The following is an 18,349-nucleotide window of genomic DNA, read 5'->3' as shown; positions in this document are numbered from 1 at the left end:
TGCCCCAATTTATGACTTTTCTTGCCATTGTTGTTAAGTGAAAGTTAGTAGCACAGTTGTTTAAATAAATCCATTGACTTTGCTGGTCAGAAGTTTGCAAAAAGTGATCATGTGACCCTGGGGCACTGCAACCATCATAAATATGAACCAGTGCTAAGTGTCTGAATGTTGATCACAGGGCCATGGGGATGCTACAATGGTTGCAAGTGTGAAAAACAGTCATACATCACTTTTTTCAGGGCCGTTGTAACTTTGAATGGTGACTAAATGAACTTTTGTAAGTCGAGGACTACCTGCATTATGATTACTCCAGAAACCTGAAAATAAATCGACCCTCAAAGAATTCTTAAGACTTCTGGCTTGGAAAAACAGGCCTGGAGCATTTTCTCAAGGAGATGCCAAGATGGCTCGCAACACCTTCCGTTGAAAGAAATGGGGAGGTTGGCTGAGGAATTCTGGGAGTTGAAGTCCACAAGTCATAAAGTTGGTCAAGGTTGGAGACTCCTGGACTAGACCAATGTTTCTCAGTCTTGGCAACTGTGTGGATTGCAACTCCCAGCATGCTGTCTGGGGAATTCTGGGAACTGAGATCCACACATCCTAAAGTAAGATTAAATTACTCAAAGCCCCCTTACAGCTCTGAGATTTTATTCAGAAAACAACTATTGCAACTTTTTCCTTACCTCAGCACAAATAAAAAAAAGACTTAAAAAAAACCCTCAAAACCCCATAATCTTGCAAAAGTAATAAAATCTTTATTTAAAAAAAAACACTTTAGAATGGTTTCTTAACATGGAAATAAATGTTAGGAACAGTTGTGTCTTCTGTTCAGACAATAACTTCAACCCCAATGCAATTCTCATTTTCCTCATGGAATCTGCCTCTTGCTCAACATACATATTCAAAAATCATCAGCATATGACATGAAATCATAAAACTATCCATCACTTTTTGCCCTGGAAATTACCGAATGCCAATTTCCATTAACTTCATGGAATGTGCTCATTTTAAGTCTTGAGTTTACAATGGCTTTTGGTGAGCCAGTTGGTTAGCTGTTGTCATAACCATGGTATGAGATGGACACACTAGGATTCAGATAATTTACAGTTTCCAGCTCAGTGTTTTTCAATCTTGGTAACTTTACGTTGTGTGGAACTTTTAACTCCCTAGAATTCCCGGCTGGCTGGGGAAGTTGCGAAGATTGAGAAACACTGATCTAAATGATTTTTTAAACTCCGATCAATATGCAATTAACATGTAAATCTACCCCGTTCTCTTAGAACTGTAAGGAATAAATATCCAAGCAGGTTAAGAAAGTAATGAAACCTCCTTCACCTGCATCTTATTCCACCCTATTTCTACCCTGTTTGGAGTTGTCCCCTTTCACATCTGTCACTGTCCCAAGCATCTCAAGTTGATCCTATGTAGTATCCACCATCTTGCTGGACTGGAGATGACTCTATTCCTGCTGGAATCTGAGACAAGGCAGAGATCATTTCCTGCGTAAGGAGACTAAATGGTTGAGCTTCCAGATTTTGAATGTTGGACTGCATCTGTGTCACATACTGGATGAGACATAAAGTTTCCTCCACAGATGGGTTATGCTCTCCAATTGTGTTGGCATCAGGAATCTGGGCTGAAAGTTGACCCTGACATTCTTCAAAGGGTGTCACAGTTTCAGCATAAAGGACGCTCGGTGAAAGTAAACTTTCGAAGGTGTTTATTTGGGCTCCATGTGGTAATGCCATATGTGTTCCATGTTGATCTGGATGTAAAACCCCAGAAGGCAAAAGAGGCCCAAGCATGCTACAGAAATCTGATGGATGAAGATCAATGGAAAACTGTCCCTCTTCCTCACTCTGACATGGCCGTGCTCCCAACATTTCAGGAGTTAAATTGCCCAATTGTTCTCCAGTTGAAGCAGAATTCGCTGTTGAATGGACAGTATCACCCAAAGAAGTTTGGTTGACTTCATCTCTTGCATCTTGGTGGCAAGAAGAGGAAGGCGCTCTACACAGTATGTCTCTTTTGAGCTGTTCTAAGAGACTGAGAAGACTATCAACTGTCAGCTCCTCTTGCCTTGGAAGGGTTGACAGACCTTCTCCAGAGGAAAGCCCCTCTGTGCACAGAGGCTGTGGGCTCTGTCCCTGACCAACATCTACCTGTAAATGTGAAGGGACAGTGAAGCAGCTGTTTTCCGGGCTGACCTTAGCAGTGACTCTCTTTCTCTTGGTTTTAGGAGGAAGATCATGACTTGTCTTCAGAATGTCCAGATGAGTTCTTTTGGGTAAAATCAGCCCTAACAGCAAAGCTGGGTGGCATCGATCAAGACCTGTTAGAAGAAACAAAGCCATGGAATTAAAAGGACATTGCCCAAGGACACTTCACCAGAGTTTCAGCCATTTTTAAAAGAAGTGCTTTGTCTTCGCTGGTTGCCAATACTGAAAAGAATGAAGTTAGTGGGGAAGGAACTTGTGGTTCTCAAGCCAGACGGAAGCATAATGTCAACCTTAAGCACATCCTTCCTAATCACAATGCTGTGAAGAGAACAGCCAATTTTCTGCTGTCTATTCTGCAATTTAGCCAACAATTTAAATCTGGACATACATGCATATATATATGGTAATGTAATGGTGAGCCTTTTGGGCTTGGCATGTCATTTGGAAAATGCCTAACTTGACTCTACTGGCATGTCGTTCTCACACACACATACATCCCGAACAAAAGAGAAGCAACTCTTTACACATCCATTCATAATTTAATGCACATTCACACAAAGTTGATAACACACAATTGCTGATAGTATGATCATTTTGCAGACTGTGGTTGCAGATATCCTCTACGCTTTCTCCTCAAAAATGAGCTTTCCTGTGCAAACAACCACCCCATGCAGCAGCTAGGGGACAACTTACCTATATAGCTGCCATGTTCCCATTGCATTTTACAAGCTGCACTCTCATCCCAAAGGTGCCTTTTCAAGAGGCAACTGTACTTTCTGTTTTTTCTTTGAAGACATTTCTCTTCTCATCCAAGAAGCTTCTTCAGACCTAAAGAAGCTTCTTGGATGAGAAGCGAAATGTCTTCAAAGAAAAAAACAGAAAGTCCAGTTGCCTCTTGAAAAAGCACCTCTGGGAGAACCATGATCTGGATGACTGAGAATCTCCATAGACATTAAGCTGCATTCTCTTTCGTGTCACCATCAATCATGCCTTTGAAGATGGCAAATCACATGCTGATATGGATGGGGAGAATCCATTTTAAGCTTTGGGTGGTGCAGGGTCACACATATTTTTTGTATTTGTATTCATTCAGTTTCTTTGGTAATTCAAATAGGGAAAACAGTTGTTGTCGGATGTTGGTGGACACTGGCATGTCATGCAAAATGTCATGGTGTATAACTTTGGACATGCATGTCATAAGTTCATCATCACTGATATAGATACTGTATATAAACACAGATGATATAGATGAGATATAGAGATGGAGATCTTTATTTATTTAGCATATAGCAGATTAAAGATATTAATTTTGGTAGACTGCCATAAGCAAAACTGTGTGTATATGGTTTTCTTCCTGTCTCCACTGAAGCAATTAATCTAGGGGTGTTGTGTCCCCAAGTTCTGCTATAAGCAGTTTCCTGAATACAGACATTCTGTAAGAGTCTGAAGAGTCAGTGATTTACTGCTCTATGTAGGAGAAGCCTGTCAGATATAATAAATACACCCTAACCGTTTGCAAGTCGAACTTGACCAGGGTTAGGGTTGGGTGGGGGGAGGAAGGAAGGAAGGAAAAACAAATTTTTGGGTAATCTTGGGATTTCAAAACAAGTCTTTAAACTTGTTGGCCCTTATTTATCCAAAGATTTAACTAACGTTATATAGATGCTGTACAATGCTCTACCTTACAGACGCCCTGAAGTACAATTCTTAGAATATTTTGCTTAGATCTGAAGCAAAACAATGCAGTAAAGGAGACTAATCTGCTTTATTTAGAAAATGATGGGATGAATTGCTTTGACCAACTGGGTATGTTGGTCCCCTGCCTTTTTCTCTTCATCCCTCACCCCGGATTTAAGTAAATAGCACACTTGGCAGCTGTGCGTATGGTTCTCTGGCAATTTGCAATGTGAAACGAAAGGACGAGGCCAATTTCAAATGTCGATGGAGAAATTTTAATATCCTGTTCCAGTTGCTGCAGGACAATCAAATGCCATGTTGTCTCCAAACAGGCTTGCAAAGGTCATCGTAACAAAGCCAGTGAAAATGACAGCATTGGGGGGACAGGAGGTGGTAGATGACAGCTGAGGAAAGCAAACATCCTGGAAGGTCCAATCATTAAAGATTCTGCAAGAGTGCAGAATAGTTTCAGCTCATGTGGAGGTTGGTTGTAATCGGCCCCACGCATTGCAGATTCAATTAAATTCAACAAAAGTTCCAACATTCCCATGATTGCCCCTGGAGCATACAAAAGTATAGGACAGTGAATCATCCAAGAGGCCTGGAATGCATCACACCCAACAAAATCAAAATTGAGCCCCTTCGATGTAACACAAAGTTGCGTCACCTTTTTCAGCTAAGTCCATCTTTGCCTTTAGAACTTCATGTGAAATATACATTTTATGTTATTTGTCTGCATGTATTCTCAGTGGTTTCCCTCGTTGGTCACATTAAACGTAACAAATTATTGGTAATTTTTAGAGGACTTTTTATGATCTCAAAGCTGTAGGATAGGCATCCTTGACAGAGATGTTATCTTCCTTGGTGCACATACCAGAGCTAATATTTCTGAGTCTTCTTCAGTATTGTCTCCTTTGCCAACTATCATTGCTTAAATGTGATCTTAATTTTGAATTGCTTTAACAAAGTGACATCACAGGGAGTTCCCTGACAACCTTGCTAATGGCAAAAGGTCTTGACACTATTTAGTGCATCTTACCACAGAAATGTTCATATCTATACCATCCAGCGCAGGGGTCTCCAACCTTGGCAACTTTAAGACTTGTGGACTTCAACTCCCAGAATTCCTCAGGCAGTCCATACTGGCTGAGGAATTCTGGGAGTTGAAGTCCACAAGTCTTAAAGTTGCCAAGGTTGGAGACCCCTGATCCAGTGTGTTGTGTTCCCTCAGGTTTTCTCTTATCAGCTTTCCCGAATTCTGTTTCTTTTTCTTCAGATTGTGTTTGGACAGCAACACTCAGAACTGCCATCTACTCTGGTCAATTCCCAGGTTGATTACATTGATTGGGAATCTGAGTTCAATTTTTCTTCCACTTCAACTCTCCAATTGTCTTGTACTTTTCTTGACATATAATCAGAGAATTCTGTCAACTCTGTGTGAGATGGCAGTTTCTTTTGGTTACTCCTGCCCTGTCAGATATCAATAAACCTAGCAATTATCTGTGTGGTCCTTCATGCTCTCTGAGCTTGGTTGTTTTCTTGTAGGGGTTTTATGACCCAACTAGGTAACATCATCAGTATTAGCAGCTTTCTGCCATTCTCCTTCTTCAGAACTTTTTTTTTCTTCATTTCTCTGATTTCACTTGAGCTTTCATACCTCAGCTACACAAGTTCAGGTACCAACCACTACATGGCAGCTAAAAGATACAGAATACTCTCTTTCCTGTCATCTACTATGTTTCCCCAAAAATAAGGCCCAGACTTATATTTTGGGGGGTCCCAAAAGATGCATTAGGGCTTATTTTCAGGGAAATATGTACAACGTGGGCAAGACGAGAGATGGTGGGACGGATTGACACACAATTTAGTGGAGGCAGGTGATTCTGACACACAGCGGCAGTGGTTGCAGGCAGAGGTGGGGGAAGGGGGATGACAGATGATTTCTGCCATTCCCTTTCTTCTTCAGACCTTTTTTTTTTCATTTCTCTGATTTCACTTGAGCTCTCATACCTCAGCTACAAAAGTTCAGGCGCCACTAGATGGCAGCAAAAAGATGCAGTCCACTCTCTTTCCTGTCATCTAGTGCAATGGTGGGACTCAAATTGTGTCATTACCGGTTCTGTGGGCGTGGCTTGGTGGGTGTGGCAGGGGAAGGATACTGTAAAATCTCCAGTCAGAGGTGGGATTTGCCGGTCCTCCGAACTACTCAAAATTTCTGCTACCAGTTGAACACTACCTCTGAAGCAGGCAATAAAGATTAACACAATAAAGAAACAACATCAGAATGTTTCCTTCCTGCCTTCCTTACAGGAAAATGGAAAAAAAACCAAAAGGAGATTTCTTCCAACAACCAGTTCTCCGCACTGCTTAGAAACAACCAGTTCTCCCGAATAGATGTGAACTGGTTGAATCCCACCACTGATCTAGTTGCCATTCCAATGTCTGCAGTCCATAAATTTTAACTCTATAAAAACTGCTGAAACAAAGAGAATTTCACTTGAAAGAGAATCCATAAGAGAAAGGTTGTATTAAATTATAATAGCCAAAGAAATAAAAACAAAAAACACATAAATTTTCCTTGACAGGAAGCTTATCTTACAAAGAATGTTTGTCCTGGTTTTAAGCTGTCCAGCTTCCTAAGAACCAATAACTTAAAAGAGACCAGGTCTGGTTCCTACCTGGTCCACCTACAGGGTGGAATTGGGAAGGCACCAATTGGTAGGCTGGTAATGGCACCAGGAATATCTCCATCTGGCTGCTTTCCACAATGCCGTATCTCTGTTTGTTGTTCAGGTAGGTATACAATGTGTGGTAAGAACTGAAATCTCTGGATAAACTGGGGGAGAATCGTATCACCCCCATTTCCTAAATGAAAAGGTAAGAAAAAGGCCATTAGCCGATGGAAAATTGTTTGTAACATAAACATTTGTCTATATAATTTATGGGTTTTCTTGCAAGAATTAAAGCAGGGACTGCCTAAACCACCAACACACTGCAGGAATGGGCAAATTCTTTGAGGTGTGTGTATGTGTGTGTGTTTATGGTGTGTGTGTGTGTGTTTGTGTGTGCGTGTTTGGGGATTTACTTTATGTTAAGTGTTATGTTGGCAAATTAAGCCTAACCCAAGAAATAGCTAAAGAAGTAGAAACTGCAAAAGCTTTGACCTTGTGAGTGTAGAACTTACACCCAGGGGGTGTTCTAGATTTCAAGACAGCTAGTTTACTTCATAAGCTAAACAGGGAGGATTTCAAGAATGGAAATCCTGAAGGGAAAAATTCTTCAGGAGGCTTGGGAGAGTCTGAAAAAAAAAATTAATTATACCCCAAACACAAACAGTGCTAGAGAGAAAGAAAAATGAAAGACAGCTGATGAGACCATCATCGTTTCAAAAGATGCTCTCTGATAAACCGAGAAACACAAAGGACAACTTTTAAAAATGGAACAAAAGGTTGTATAATGAAACTAGAATACAGTCCAAACATGGGGCCATGAAGGCTAACGCTGAGAATGAATTGAGGCTAGTGATGAATGCAAAATGATAATAATAACAAGGTTTCTTTGAAGTATGTACAGAAAAAAGTCAAGGCAACAGGGAGTCCGCTGGTTGGAGAAGATGGCAAGATAGACTAGGAATTGAGACCCTATGACTTCTAGTCTTTCCTTCGGCATGCAAGCTTCCTGGGTGACTTTGGGCCAGTCAGACACTCTCAGCCAAATCAGGGGATTCCAGCTATGGGGAGGAGGTTGGATTAGATGGCCTCCCATGTCCTTCACATCCTATATTTGGAAGTGGAAGTTGGTTTGTTAGGATATGAGTAACCATCCCTAAACAAAGGAAGAATTTGGGAAGAATGAAAATACCTCTCTCTTTGTTGGCCATATGCTGTCTATATAAGCCCAGACATCCTTGGGGAGAATAAATCCCTCTGACTGAAGAATTGTTGGTAAAGCCTACAAGAAAATAAAAGAGGCAAACTTTCAGTGTTGCAAAAAAAGAAAGCTCCATATTTGGTAGTAAGGCTAATCCAATGGATACACTTTTTATCAGCACTCCTTATGGCAAGGAAAAGAAGTCCCTGCAGATTTGATCTGTTTATCATTGCCAGCTACTGTATAGGGGACAGTGTTCGTCTTCATTTCAAGGCCATTGAGCTAGTGCTGTCCAAAGACATTTCTGTGGTCACGGGGCCAGCATGATGTCTCAGAGTGCTATAGCTTCCCACCAAAGTGGTACTTATTTATTTACTTGCATTTCCATGCTTTTAAACGGCTTGGTTGGCAGGAGCTGGGATGAGAACAAGAACTCACCCCATCACATGATGCTCAGGTCTCAAACCTGGGCTGCCGGCTTTCCAGCCAACAAGCCCAGCACCTTAACCATGTACTGAGCCACCACATCACCCGCTGCTTATAGACTGTAGTAAGAAAACCAATAGGGCCAAAACCCCATAGCAAAAAGAACACAGATGTGTTGGGGCTCTCTAATAAGCTCCCAATGGAAGCAGAACATTCCTGCCTCGCAGCTTATAGAAGTCCATAAGGATATAAGAATAACTGTGGTCCATTTCTGTAATTGAAACCAGTCTGACTTCTCCTTTTTTTCTCCTTGCAGGAGTTCAGTGATCAAATAGTACACGTTATTATTCTTTTATTCTTTTATTTTTCTTATATGTACCCATTTCATGTATTCACAACTATGTATACACTTATACTTATTATCTTGTAAACAATTGGCAAATCAAATAAATAAATAAATAAATAAAATAAAATAAAGTTATTCTAAGCATGGATGCATTAGAGATGTATACGGGTAGTCCTCACTTAACAACCACAATTGAGTCCAGAACTCATGTCATAATTAGTTGCAATCATTAGGTGGGTCATTATGTGACCTGACTCAATTTTACAACCATTTTTATGATGGTCATAAAGCAAATGCATTCTCCTGAATGGGTGTAATGCTGAATTCCAAATTTCAAATGTTGAAAACCAGCAAAAAACACTGGAAACTGGCAAAAATTGCAGTCACATGACTGTAAGTTGCTGCAACCAGTGTTTCTTAGTCTCAGCAACGTTAAGCTGTATGATTTCATCTCATACAGTTCCCCAGCCAGCATTCATTAAAAAAATATTTTTCAAATCACCTATTTGAGATGGGAGCCAAGAATGAATGAATGAATGAATGAATGAATGAATGAATGAATGAATGAATGAATGAATTTTACTGCAGTTTGTTTTTTCCCCAAACATCATGTCTTGCAACATCTTTTATAAAAGTGCATTGTAATGAATTATGTAATTATGTATTTAAAATTTACCCATGCTGTGTAATGTTCTAGTGACAGAAGTGGAATAATGGAGAAATTGCACACTCCTTCTACGGGGCACAGAAGTGGCTGTGCTGATATTATGTATGTCAGGACATCAGGAAATTGTCTACTGCTATCCCAATGAGGAATAGCACTAAAATTCTGGCCCTTTTGGTGGTGTTATGGGTGAGAAGAGGAATCAGAAGGTAATTTCCATTTCAACTTGAAAGATAGACGCCCAAAATCACATTGCCAAAATTGACCATTCTGTGGCTGAATTTCAGCAACAGGTCAGGTCTTAACGTGCTGAGAGGCTGAAAATGGGGGTGTCAGGTGTGCATCTCACAGGTAGCCCACAGCTGATTCAGTTACTCAAAGCTACCCTTACCAGTGGGTGCTCTTCTTGGTGCTCTCTGAACGTGACTGTTTTCTGCAGACATTTCATTGCTCAACTAGGTAACATCTTCAGTGCTAGATTAACACTGATGTCCTAGCACTGATCGTGTTACTTATCATCTACAACATCTACAAGAAAACAACTACAAGAAAACAACTAAGCTCAGAGAGCACCAAGGACCACACAGTTCAACTCTGAGCTATAAATATTCTCTTCTTTAGATACTACCCCTACCTGACAGAGACGAGGGCCAAAACCAGAAACAGGGTATGCTTTGGCTACAAACTGCTTCACACTGAATGTCTGGATAAGCCCATTCCAGATGACTGAGTAGCTGGACTGCTTTGCCATCGGTCGATTTTGGTTTGCACTACTAGCAAAGGCAGACCTGAAGAAAGAGAAATAAATCTGCAGATCATGGTCTACACACCAGTTGCTTTGGGTCTTCCTATTTCATGTCTTAATTAATCCCTATGAGTTTCCACTCAATTTTAATATGCTAATGTTTCTACATAATAAATTTCAAATAGAAATGACTACTGGAAGTCACAGCATGTTTAATAGGGGTTATCTGACATGGATCCAGTGAAAGAATCACTGGTTGTGAGATGGGCAGCATATAGATTTAATAATTGAATAAAATTAAAACTTAATAAAGAAATGCACAACAGATGTACTTGAGGGATGGTCCCAGAGCAAGCAAGCAAACAAGAGATGAAAGATGGGTTTAATATTTAACTGCCAACTGCTTGGCATTGACCCAAAGGATCTAACCAGTTTTTTCCTGTTTTTGCTGATGTCTTTTTTTGCCCAACAGAAATGCATTAGGCTGCTTTGGCTAAAGGGCAAACACTGCCTTTATCTCCTATTCAAAGCCTGAAGATAAGAAATAGACATAGTAAGCAGGGCCCCCATTTTCTCAGCTCAAATATTTTCTTTCAGAGAGAAGACAGACCAATTTGCATGGGATGGAAAAAGAAAATACTCTGGCCTCTTCAATCTCCATTAAACATGCGTCTTGCTGACCAGAAAAGAAACTGAAAAGCAATCAGCCATAAATTAGGAGAACAAATTTGCAAAATGCAAAATGCAAGGTTACCTGCTGGAAACTCAAATAATTTAGAGATGACCATTCGATGAAAATAACAGTGCCACAGTTTGCTCTGGCTTCACTGCATTTGACTTTCAGTATGTGTTCCTCTCCTGAATGTGATAGCGACTGGGAATTTGGGGGCAGGGAGAAGTTTTGTCATTACAAAACTCTGCCTGGTGTCAGCTCTGATGGTGTCCAGCCATGTTCTTTGGCAGTCTGGTTTCCTTTTACCACTAACTCTTCCAAACCCACATAACATGGCCAAAGTAAGTGAGATCCAGTTTCATGATTTTGCCTTCTAGTGTCACTTCTGATGTTATACGCTCCAGTACGTGCTTGTCAATCACCTGAAGTCAGGCTGGAATATTCACATAGCATTCCCTAAGACCTCTGGAAGCTTTTATTGAAAAGGTCGAGACACTCAGTGGTTCATCGAATGTGAATACATGATTTGAAAATAATAAATTCCACATCAGGGGTGAGATTCTACCGGTTCAGACCGGTTCTATAGAACCGGTTGTTAAGATTCTGTGCAGTTCAGAGAACTGGCAAATCATGCCCTGGCTGGCCCTGCCCCTCTCCATCCACCCCTCCCCTCCCTGCCCAGTCAGTCCTTATCGCGCATGCCCAACATCGCGTGCATGCCTGACATCGCTGACTGTATTCTCCTCCGCCCAGTCATTCCTTAAGGTGAGGTCTCCAACCTTGGCAACTTTAAGACTTGTGGACTTCAACTTCCAGAATTCTGGGAGTTGAAGTCCACAAGTCTTAAAGTTGGTAAAGTTGGAGACCCCTGCCTTAAGGTATTTCTTTTTTTTCCTCCTGACGATCAGCTGTTCCAACAATCAGCTGTGCTGGGATCCCCCTCACTGTCTTACTGCTTCGCCCAGGAGGCTTCCCTGAGGCCCAGGAGGCAAAATGGGGCATGCAGGGGGGGAGGTGCTGCACGCCCCTCCGCACTCCATTTTTTACCTTCCTGGGCCTCAGGGAAGCCTTCTGGGAGCAGAAACACTCCCCAGGAGACTTCCCTGAAGCCCAGGAGGCAAAAAAAAAATGGAGCAAAAGGGGGAGGGGATGCTTCAAAAAAAAAAAAAGAAGCCATATTAACCCAGTCACATGGCCATGCCCACCTAGCCACGCCCACAGAACCGGTTGTTTAAAAAATTGAATCCCACCCGTTCCACATGATTTGAAAATCATAAATTGAGCTCCATAGACAGACCTGCCCTTATCCTGAGGTCTTTTGTCAATTTCCGAGTATGTGATGTTTTGATGCAAAATCTGAGAGGGATTTTCCTGCTGCTGAAAAGTAAATTTATATGTGGCTGGCTCAAATACCCGATCACTGTCAGCAGCCAACTCTCCTGCAGAGCCAGAAAGAAAGATACTCATAAGTGTTGTTTTCAATTACAGGAAGTTCTTAACTTATGATTACAACTAGGACCACAATTTCCATTGCTAACCAAGGCAGTTGTTAAGTAAGTTGTGCCCAAATTTACAAACTTTTTTGCCATAGTTATTAAGCAGATCATATGTTGTGAATACATTGTGAATAAATCACATTAAATGAATACATGGTCAGTAAGTGAATCCAGCTTTTCCCCTTGACTTTGCTTGTCAGAAACCAGTTAGGAAGGTTGCAGATTGTGATCACATCACCCAGGGATGCTGCAACCATCATAAATACATGCCAGTTGCTAAGGGTACAAATTTCAACCACATGACTTTGAGCACACTGCAATCATTGTTGAGTGCAAGGACCAGTCATAACTTTGAATGCTTGCTAAATGAATGGTTGTAAGTCAAGGACTACCTGGGCATTTTAAATGATCCTCAGTCAATTTTTCAAAATCCATGTTCACAACTCTAACATAAACAATTAATAAATGGACAAACAAATGGCAAGCCCTAAAGTTTGGGACAGATTGTCACTTACATTCCATGATTGACTGATTAACTCTATTTATTATTTATTCAAACATCTCAATATCAGTATGTCCTTCTGGTTAAAAGGGCTGGACTCTTGTATAGTTAGTTTTTCTCCTCCAAATCATCCTACAGCTCCTTCTTACAATACCATTCCCTGGTGAAAAAACTAATTCTGAAATGAAGTAGTAACACAGCCAAACAAACATAGGTATGATTGTTCCCTCACCGGAAAGTTTGCAGACTCCCCAACAGTGTGTTCTGACCCAAGCTTTGTTCAAATTAAGAAAACACATGCTGTGTGTAAAAGCAAACCTTTTTTAATGCGGCGCTGGGAATTATTTACATTTCCAGCCAAACTCATTAAACACAATTGTCTGCAATAAAAGCACGCCTTTCAGGCTTGTACAAGGCTGCCAAGAAACAAATGTCCACTTAATTAGCAGATAAACTGACAGAAGTTCCAGCAAAGACAAACCAGAGTCCGCAGGGCTTTGATGAGGAATCAGAATCTAATGAACTTCTTTGCTTCCTGCAAAGAGCACATCACCGAGGGCTGGCTTTTATCCCTTATGGGAGGGACAATCACCTCCCAGCCTTGCTCCCAAGTCACCCCTGCTGCTTCAGCTGCTCTGTCCTACTAGCAACCCTGCGCACACGTGCACTGGGAACAGGCTCCCTAGGGTCCTCTGCTTTGCTCCTACTAGACTCCAATGGCTCTGCAGGCAGCACCCCACTCTCAGATAGTCCTGGCCCCATCGCTGCATCAGATGCAGGACCCTCGTCCAAGTCCTCTTCAGACTCCCTGACTGGTTCTCTTTCGTTCTCACTGTCCGATACCTCTGCCGTCTGCACTGGCTGCTGGCAAATCACAACACAGTGATGGAAAAGGAACAGTTTGAAAACCAACATTCAGTTCCATTTATTCATTTCAGAATGATGTTCACTGGAAAAACAGCCTGTAGATTTTACACCAGAGCCTGGACCCAGGTGTTTCTTGTAGAACCCAGTGACCTGAATGCCAAATTCAGAAGCACCAAAGCAGTTTTGAGCCTCCCCTACTCTAAGCTGCAAATACAAATAAAATAGACCCAAATCCTTTAATGCACAGAACTATTTAGAATCATTTGGAGAATTGAGATTGCTTATATAGTTGTTTTTAATTAATTAATGTTTAATTTTATAGATTTAATGTGGTTTTATATGTTGTTTTAATTTATTTTGATTGGGAGTGGCCAAGACTTGGTGAGAAAATCGGCAGCTAGATAAATGCTTTCAATCAATAAAATATTAGTCAAATAAATAAATAAACTTACTTATTTGGTTGCTCCCAACTAATGATGGCACCTCGAGTAGCAATGATTCCTAAAAAAATGTACCACCAGGAGAGTTACTGTGCTTTTAATTTTTAGCCCCATCAGCTGACATCTATGATAAAGTTAATGAAGCTTGCAGCTTTAATATAATTTACGGGGGGGGGGGGCGTGTTTAGTCAATGAAGCTACTCTAACAAGAGAAAGACAGTTTGCTACACGTAGACTTCAACTTCAGCAGTTGGGACCAGAATTTCCATTGCTAAGTAAGGCAGCTGATAATTGAGTTATATCCGATTTTACATCACTCTTTTGCCACATTTGTGAATCGTGACATCATTAAGCAAATCCAGCTTCCTCCATTAGGTTTGCTTGTCAGAAGCTGGCTGGGAAGGCTGCAAGTAGCAATCACATGACTCTGGGACACGTCCACCATTTTTAATGGTTGCCAAAACCCCTAATTTTGATCAGGTGACTGTAAGATTGTGGCAACTGTTGTATGAGGACAGCTCAGTCATTTTTAGTCCTGTTGTAACTTCAAATAATTTACAAATGAATGTAATGTTCAGGACTACCTTTAACAATATTAGCAAAGGCAGTCAGAAATGAAAAATCTAAACATTAGATTTTAGGCATCTTTTTCCCAAGATTCTGATTTCCAGTGTAGAAACACCCATTTGGTTAACTTCTACAGCAGTTAAAGGAAATGTTAATACCAAGTAGAGTAAGATTGCCAGTAGGATGATAAGAGTCAAAAAGGAACTTGGAAAATCATCCAATCCAGACATCTTTTGTAATGTTAGCTGTACTATCTACAACCAATTAAACAGAATCCCAGGAATTTCACCATATATAACATCAATTCGAACCTTTTTCTTATTTGGTTGATCTGCTACTGTCTTTTTGCTATGGGAGGGAGGGAGGGAGGGAGGGAGAGAGGGAGAGAGAGGGGGCAGCAACTAAACCAAAACCAAATCAGAATAAAAAGTTGTAAGTACATTAAAATAATAATAAATGCTGAAAACACCCAAGAATTAAATTTCTCCATAAATTCATTGCAATGGAAAGCAGAGAGGCCAAAGGCAACCCCCAAGTTACATAGCAGGGCAGGAAGATGGGTCTCCGACCAGAGCGAATCTTGACAAGAGCCTCTTCTTCCAATCTTAACAATTCAATTGGGTCCCAATGATGCTTTTTTTTAAAAAGGCAACTGGACTTTCTTGTTTTTCGTTTTGCTTCTCATCCAAGAAGCTTCTTCAGCTTCAGTTGGGGGGTAATCCTTGATAATCTCTTCCTTCAAACTCAAGGGAATTACCTTCAGCAACACTCAGTTGGTTGCCCTTGCCTGAACACTACCCTCTACTCACAATTATTTCTTCAGATGCCACATCTATGTCTGCTTCTCTGTATATCTCTACAATTCCTTTATGGGTGAATTTTTCAGAGCAATGCCTTGGCACTTCTCGCTCCTCTTTCTCAATTATCTCCAGTTCCTGTAAGCAAGAGAATGAGACGGACGTAGCTCCAAAGAGGAGGGTCATTTCTCACATGACATTCAAAGGTACACATCTGAGAGTGGAGTCAAGAGGGTGACAGACCAGCAACTTCTGAAATAAGCTCAAGGATAAGAAGAAGAATCTGAACTAGACCCAGCAATGATAGTAGGACCCACAAATTTAACTGAGCAATGAAACATATGAGTGTCAACGCCTATCTCCCCACCACAGAGCAACTAAAAGTATGAATAATGGATCCACCAGGATCGTTTGCATCTCCAAAGATTATCATAATGCAAACCCATCTAAAAGATAGGCCACCTCCTTGCCTTTCGAAGATTATGCCTAAACTATTTTGGGGAACAACTATATCACTAAATGTCTCTAGGAGGCTTGTCTTGTGGCTGCAGAAATACAGGTAGTCCTTGGCTTATGACCACAATTGAGCCCAATTTTTTTTTGTTCTAAGTGAGACATTTGTTAAGTGAGTTTTGCCCCATTTTATGACCTTTCTTGCCACAGTTAAGAGAATCACTGTTAGGAATATAAGTCACCTAACAGGTATTTGGGTTAGAAATATATAAACCAGGATAAACATTTTAGTACTATATCTTTAAGAGATTGCAAAAACTGCAATTGGGTGTGGTTTTTCAAACAGCCATAAGATGGAGCCAGAAACCTGGGTTGTTTAGTCTTAGTCTCAGAAGAGAGTGTGTCTGAGTGAGTATCTCTGTTTCCTTCTGTTGGAAAGTATTGCCCTTGCTCCATTTCTTCTAATTGACTGATATTACTGGTTTTAATGTAAGTCTGATACTGAACTGTTCTTGACACTGGAATTTGATATTTGGATTATCCCTGGATTGAAAACTGACCGATTTACCTGTGAATGATTTTGGATTGCTTATTTGGGACTTTGCTTAAACCTTTATGGAAGTAAAAACCTACATTTACTGTACAGTGTATCTGTGTGCTCTGTGTGTATTATTCAAACACTTCTCTCAAATACGTCTCCCTGTATGCGCTCATTCTCCTAATGGGGAATTACCTCAACAATCACTGTACTTGTTAATAACACAATTGTTAAGCTAATCTGACTTCCCCATTGACTTTGCTGATTAGAAAGTTGCAAGAGGTGATCACACTACAGCCATCACAAAGTATGAATCAACTGCCAAGCGTCTGAATTTTGATCATGTGACTATGGGGATGCTACAATGGTCATAAGTGTGAAAAATGGTCATAGGTCACATTTTTTTCAGAGCTGTTGTAACTTTGGTCACTAAATGAACTGTTGTAAGTCAAGGACTACCTGTATTGATTTTTATCTTTATTTATCCATGTATATCCCACCTTTATTATTTTCTCAAATAACTCAAGGTGGTGAATATATTCAACACATCCTCCTCCTACTGGTGTCAAGAGTCACTTGAAAGTAAGATGGGTGGTGTATAAATTTAATAAAACAAACTTGGCTGCCAATATTAACTTTTTCAGATGGGAGAAATAAGACTGTATTTATACCCTCAGCAAATTCTTACCCTTCCAAATATGTCAGTCAAGCTGAAAAGGGCGCAGGGATCTCAACTTACATGTTTATTCTTCTTGGCTCTCCACTCTGCTAGTTCCTTGGAGGCCATCTCTAAATAATTCATCTGAACTAGTCTCCTTGGGGTAACTTTTCCAAGCATCAACTTGTGGAAGAGCTGGGAAAAACACAAGCAAAAGATGTTTTGCATGAGAGCTGTAATTAAAATAATAGCTGGCCTAAAACCGCCTTATTTTCCTGTCCGTGAAAGAATACAAGAAGCCAGAGATGCTTTTGAAACAAATAGTCATATAGATTACAAACCAGGATCTGTAATCTAGCAAGCTGGCTGGGTCAGCAAATCTCTCGCTGCCTTCTCTAGATTTCTCCAACTCAAGATGGATAAACTTCTTTCAAACTGGTGGGCGGGCCTCCAAGTGCATCTCAACATCCAGCAAGTCTTTTCTGTCCCATGAATTGATTTTATCTCACCCCCAGCCCACAAAACAGCCTTAAGTTGTGCTTAGCTGTAGAAGTACTAAGGTAATATTCATTACTTAGTCCAGCACTGTTCAAGGGTGGCCTCCAAATATGTCATATTTGTTTGTTTCATCGCTTATATCACCTTCCAGGAAAGGTTAGGAATTGAGTCGATGTAATTAGTCCTCAATTTATAACCATTTGTTTAAAGTTTGGAGTTTATTTTGTTTATTTTATCTACTTATTTGATTAATCCATCACTCATCTCAGAATAACAGACTTGGAAGGGACCTTGTAGGTCATCTAGGCCAGGGGTCGCCAACCTTTTGGACCTCAGAGTTAAAAGCAGAGCCAAAGATCTAAAGACTAGCTAGGAAGCATGAAATCCAACCATTTCCTGCTTTCTAGCTAATCTAAATCTCCCGGCACAGCAGAACAGCTGATGGTCAGAAAAAGGAAAAATAGCAACTTAGCAGGCAAGTTTGCTGGGTAAGGAGTGAGTGGGTAGGGAGGGTTCCAGTGGGCCATGTGGGCGGCACAGCCTTGTGTTCCTGTGCAGCCTGGATTAATTGCTTTGGGGGGTACTCTGGGGGTGAGATTTCTCTGTCGCCCACCAAAATTTTCTCAAGGACCACCAGTGGGCCACAGACCACCGGTTGGTGACCGCTGATTTAGGCCAACCCCCCACCCAGTGCAGGAGACCCTATACCAGGGATGTCCAACTCAAGGCCTCAGGGCTAGATCTGGCCCATGGGGCTGCCTTGGAAACAGCGAAGGACTGGCCCGTGATGCTTCTACCAGCAAAAACAGAGCTTCCTAGGGCCCTGTGTGGCCCTCCCAAACTCAGGTTTTGCTGGCAAAGGGTTGCAAGAGGCTGTCCCAGCTGAAAATGGAGCACGGGAGCCCATTATCAT

The 18,349-nt window shown here is 41.0% G+C and overlaps 1 protein-coding gene across 1 annotated transcript in view; it reads right to left on the bottom strand.

The window, feature by feature from the left end:
- Nucleotides 1-732: 732 nt before the first annotated feature.
- The window catches only part of SPOCD1 (SPOC domain containing 1), a 33,161-nt gene continuing 15,544 nt past the window's right edge, over nucleotides 733-18,349 (bottom strand). Inside the window, exons 6-13 of the mRNA XM_087970496.1 lie at nucleotides 17,020-17,133; nucleotides 15,302-15,427; nucleotides 13,938-13,986; nucleotides 11,918-12,059; nucleotides 9,837-9,990; nucleotides 7,758-7,847; nucleotides 6,575-6,761; nucleotides 733-2,332 (exon numbers count right to left, since the gene is read on the bottom strand). Coding sequence (XP_087826622.1) covers nucleotides 1,410-2,332; nucleotides 6,575-6,761; nucleotides 7,758-7,847; nucleotides 9,837-9,990; nucleotides 11,918-12,059; nucleotides 13,938-13,986; nucleotides 15,302-15,427; nucleotides 17,020-17,133 — 1,785 coding nt within the window. The 3' untranslated portion in view covers nucleotides 733-1,409. The remainder of the gene's footprint in view (nucleotides 2,333-6,574; nucleotides 6,762-7,757; nucleotides 7,848-9,836; nucleotides 9,991-11,917; nucleotides 12,060-13,937; nucleotides 13,987-15,301; nucleotides 15,428-17,019; nucleotides 17,134-18,349) is intronic.

This window comes from Notechis scutatus, chromosome 8, assembly GCF_049901735.1.
Source record: "Notechis scutatus isolate UNSWTSFEM ecotype Mainland chromosome 8, rNotScu1.2, whole genome shotgun sequence".
In the NCBI taxonomy this organism is placed as follows: domain Eukaryota; kingdom Metazoa; phylum Chordata; class Lepidosauria; order Squamata; family Elapidae; genus Notechis; species Notechis scutatus.
The sequence above is the reverse complement of the archived record's forward strand: the minus strand, read 5'-3'. Positions and strand labels throughout refer to the sequence as shown.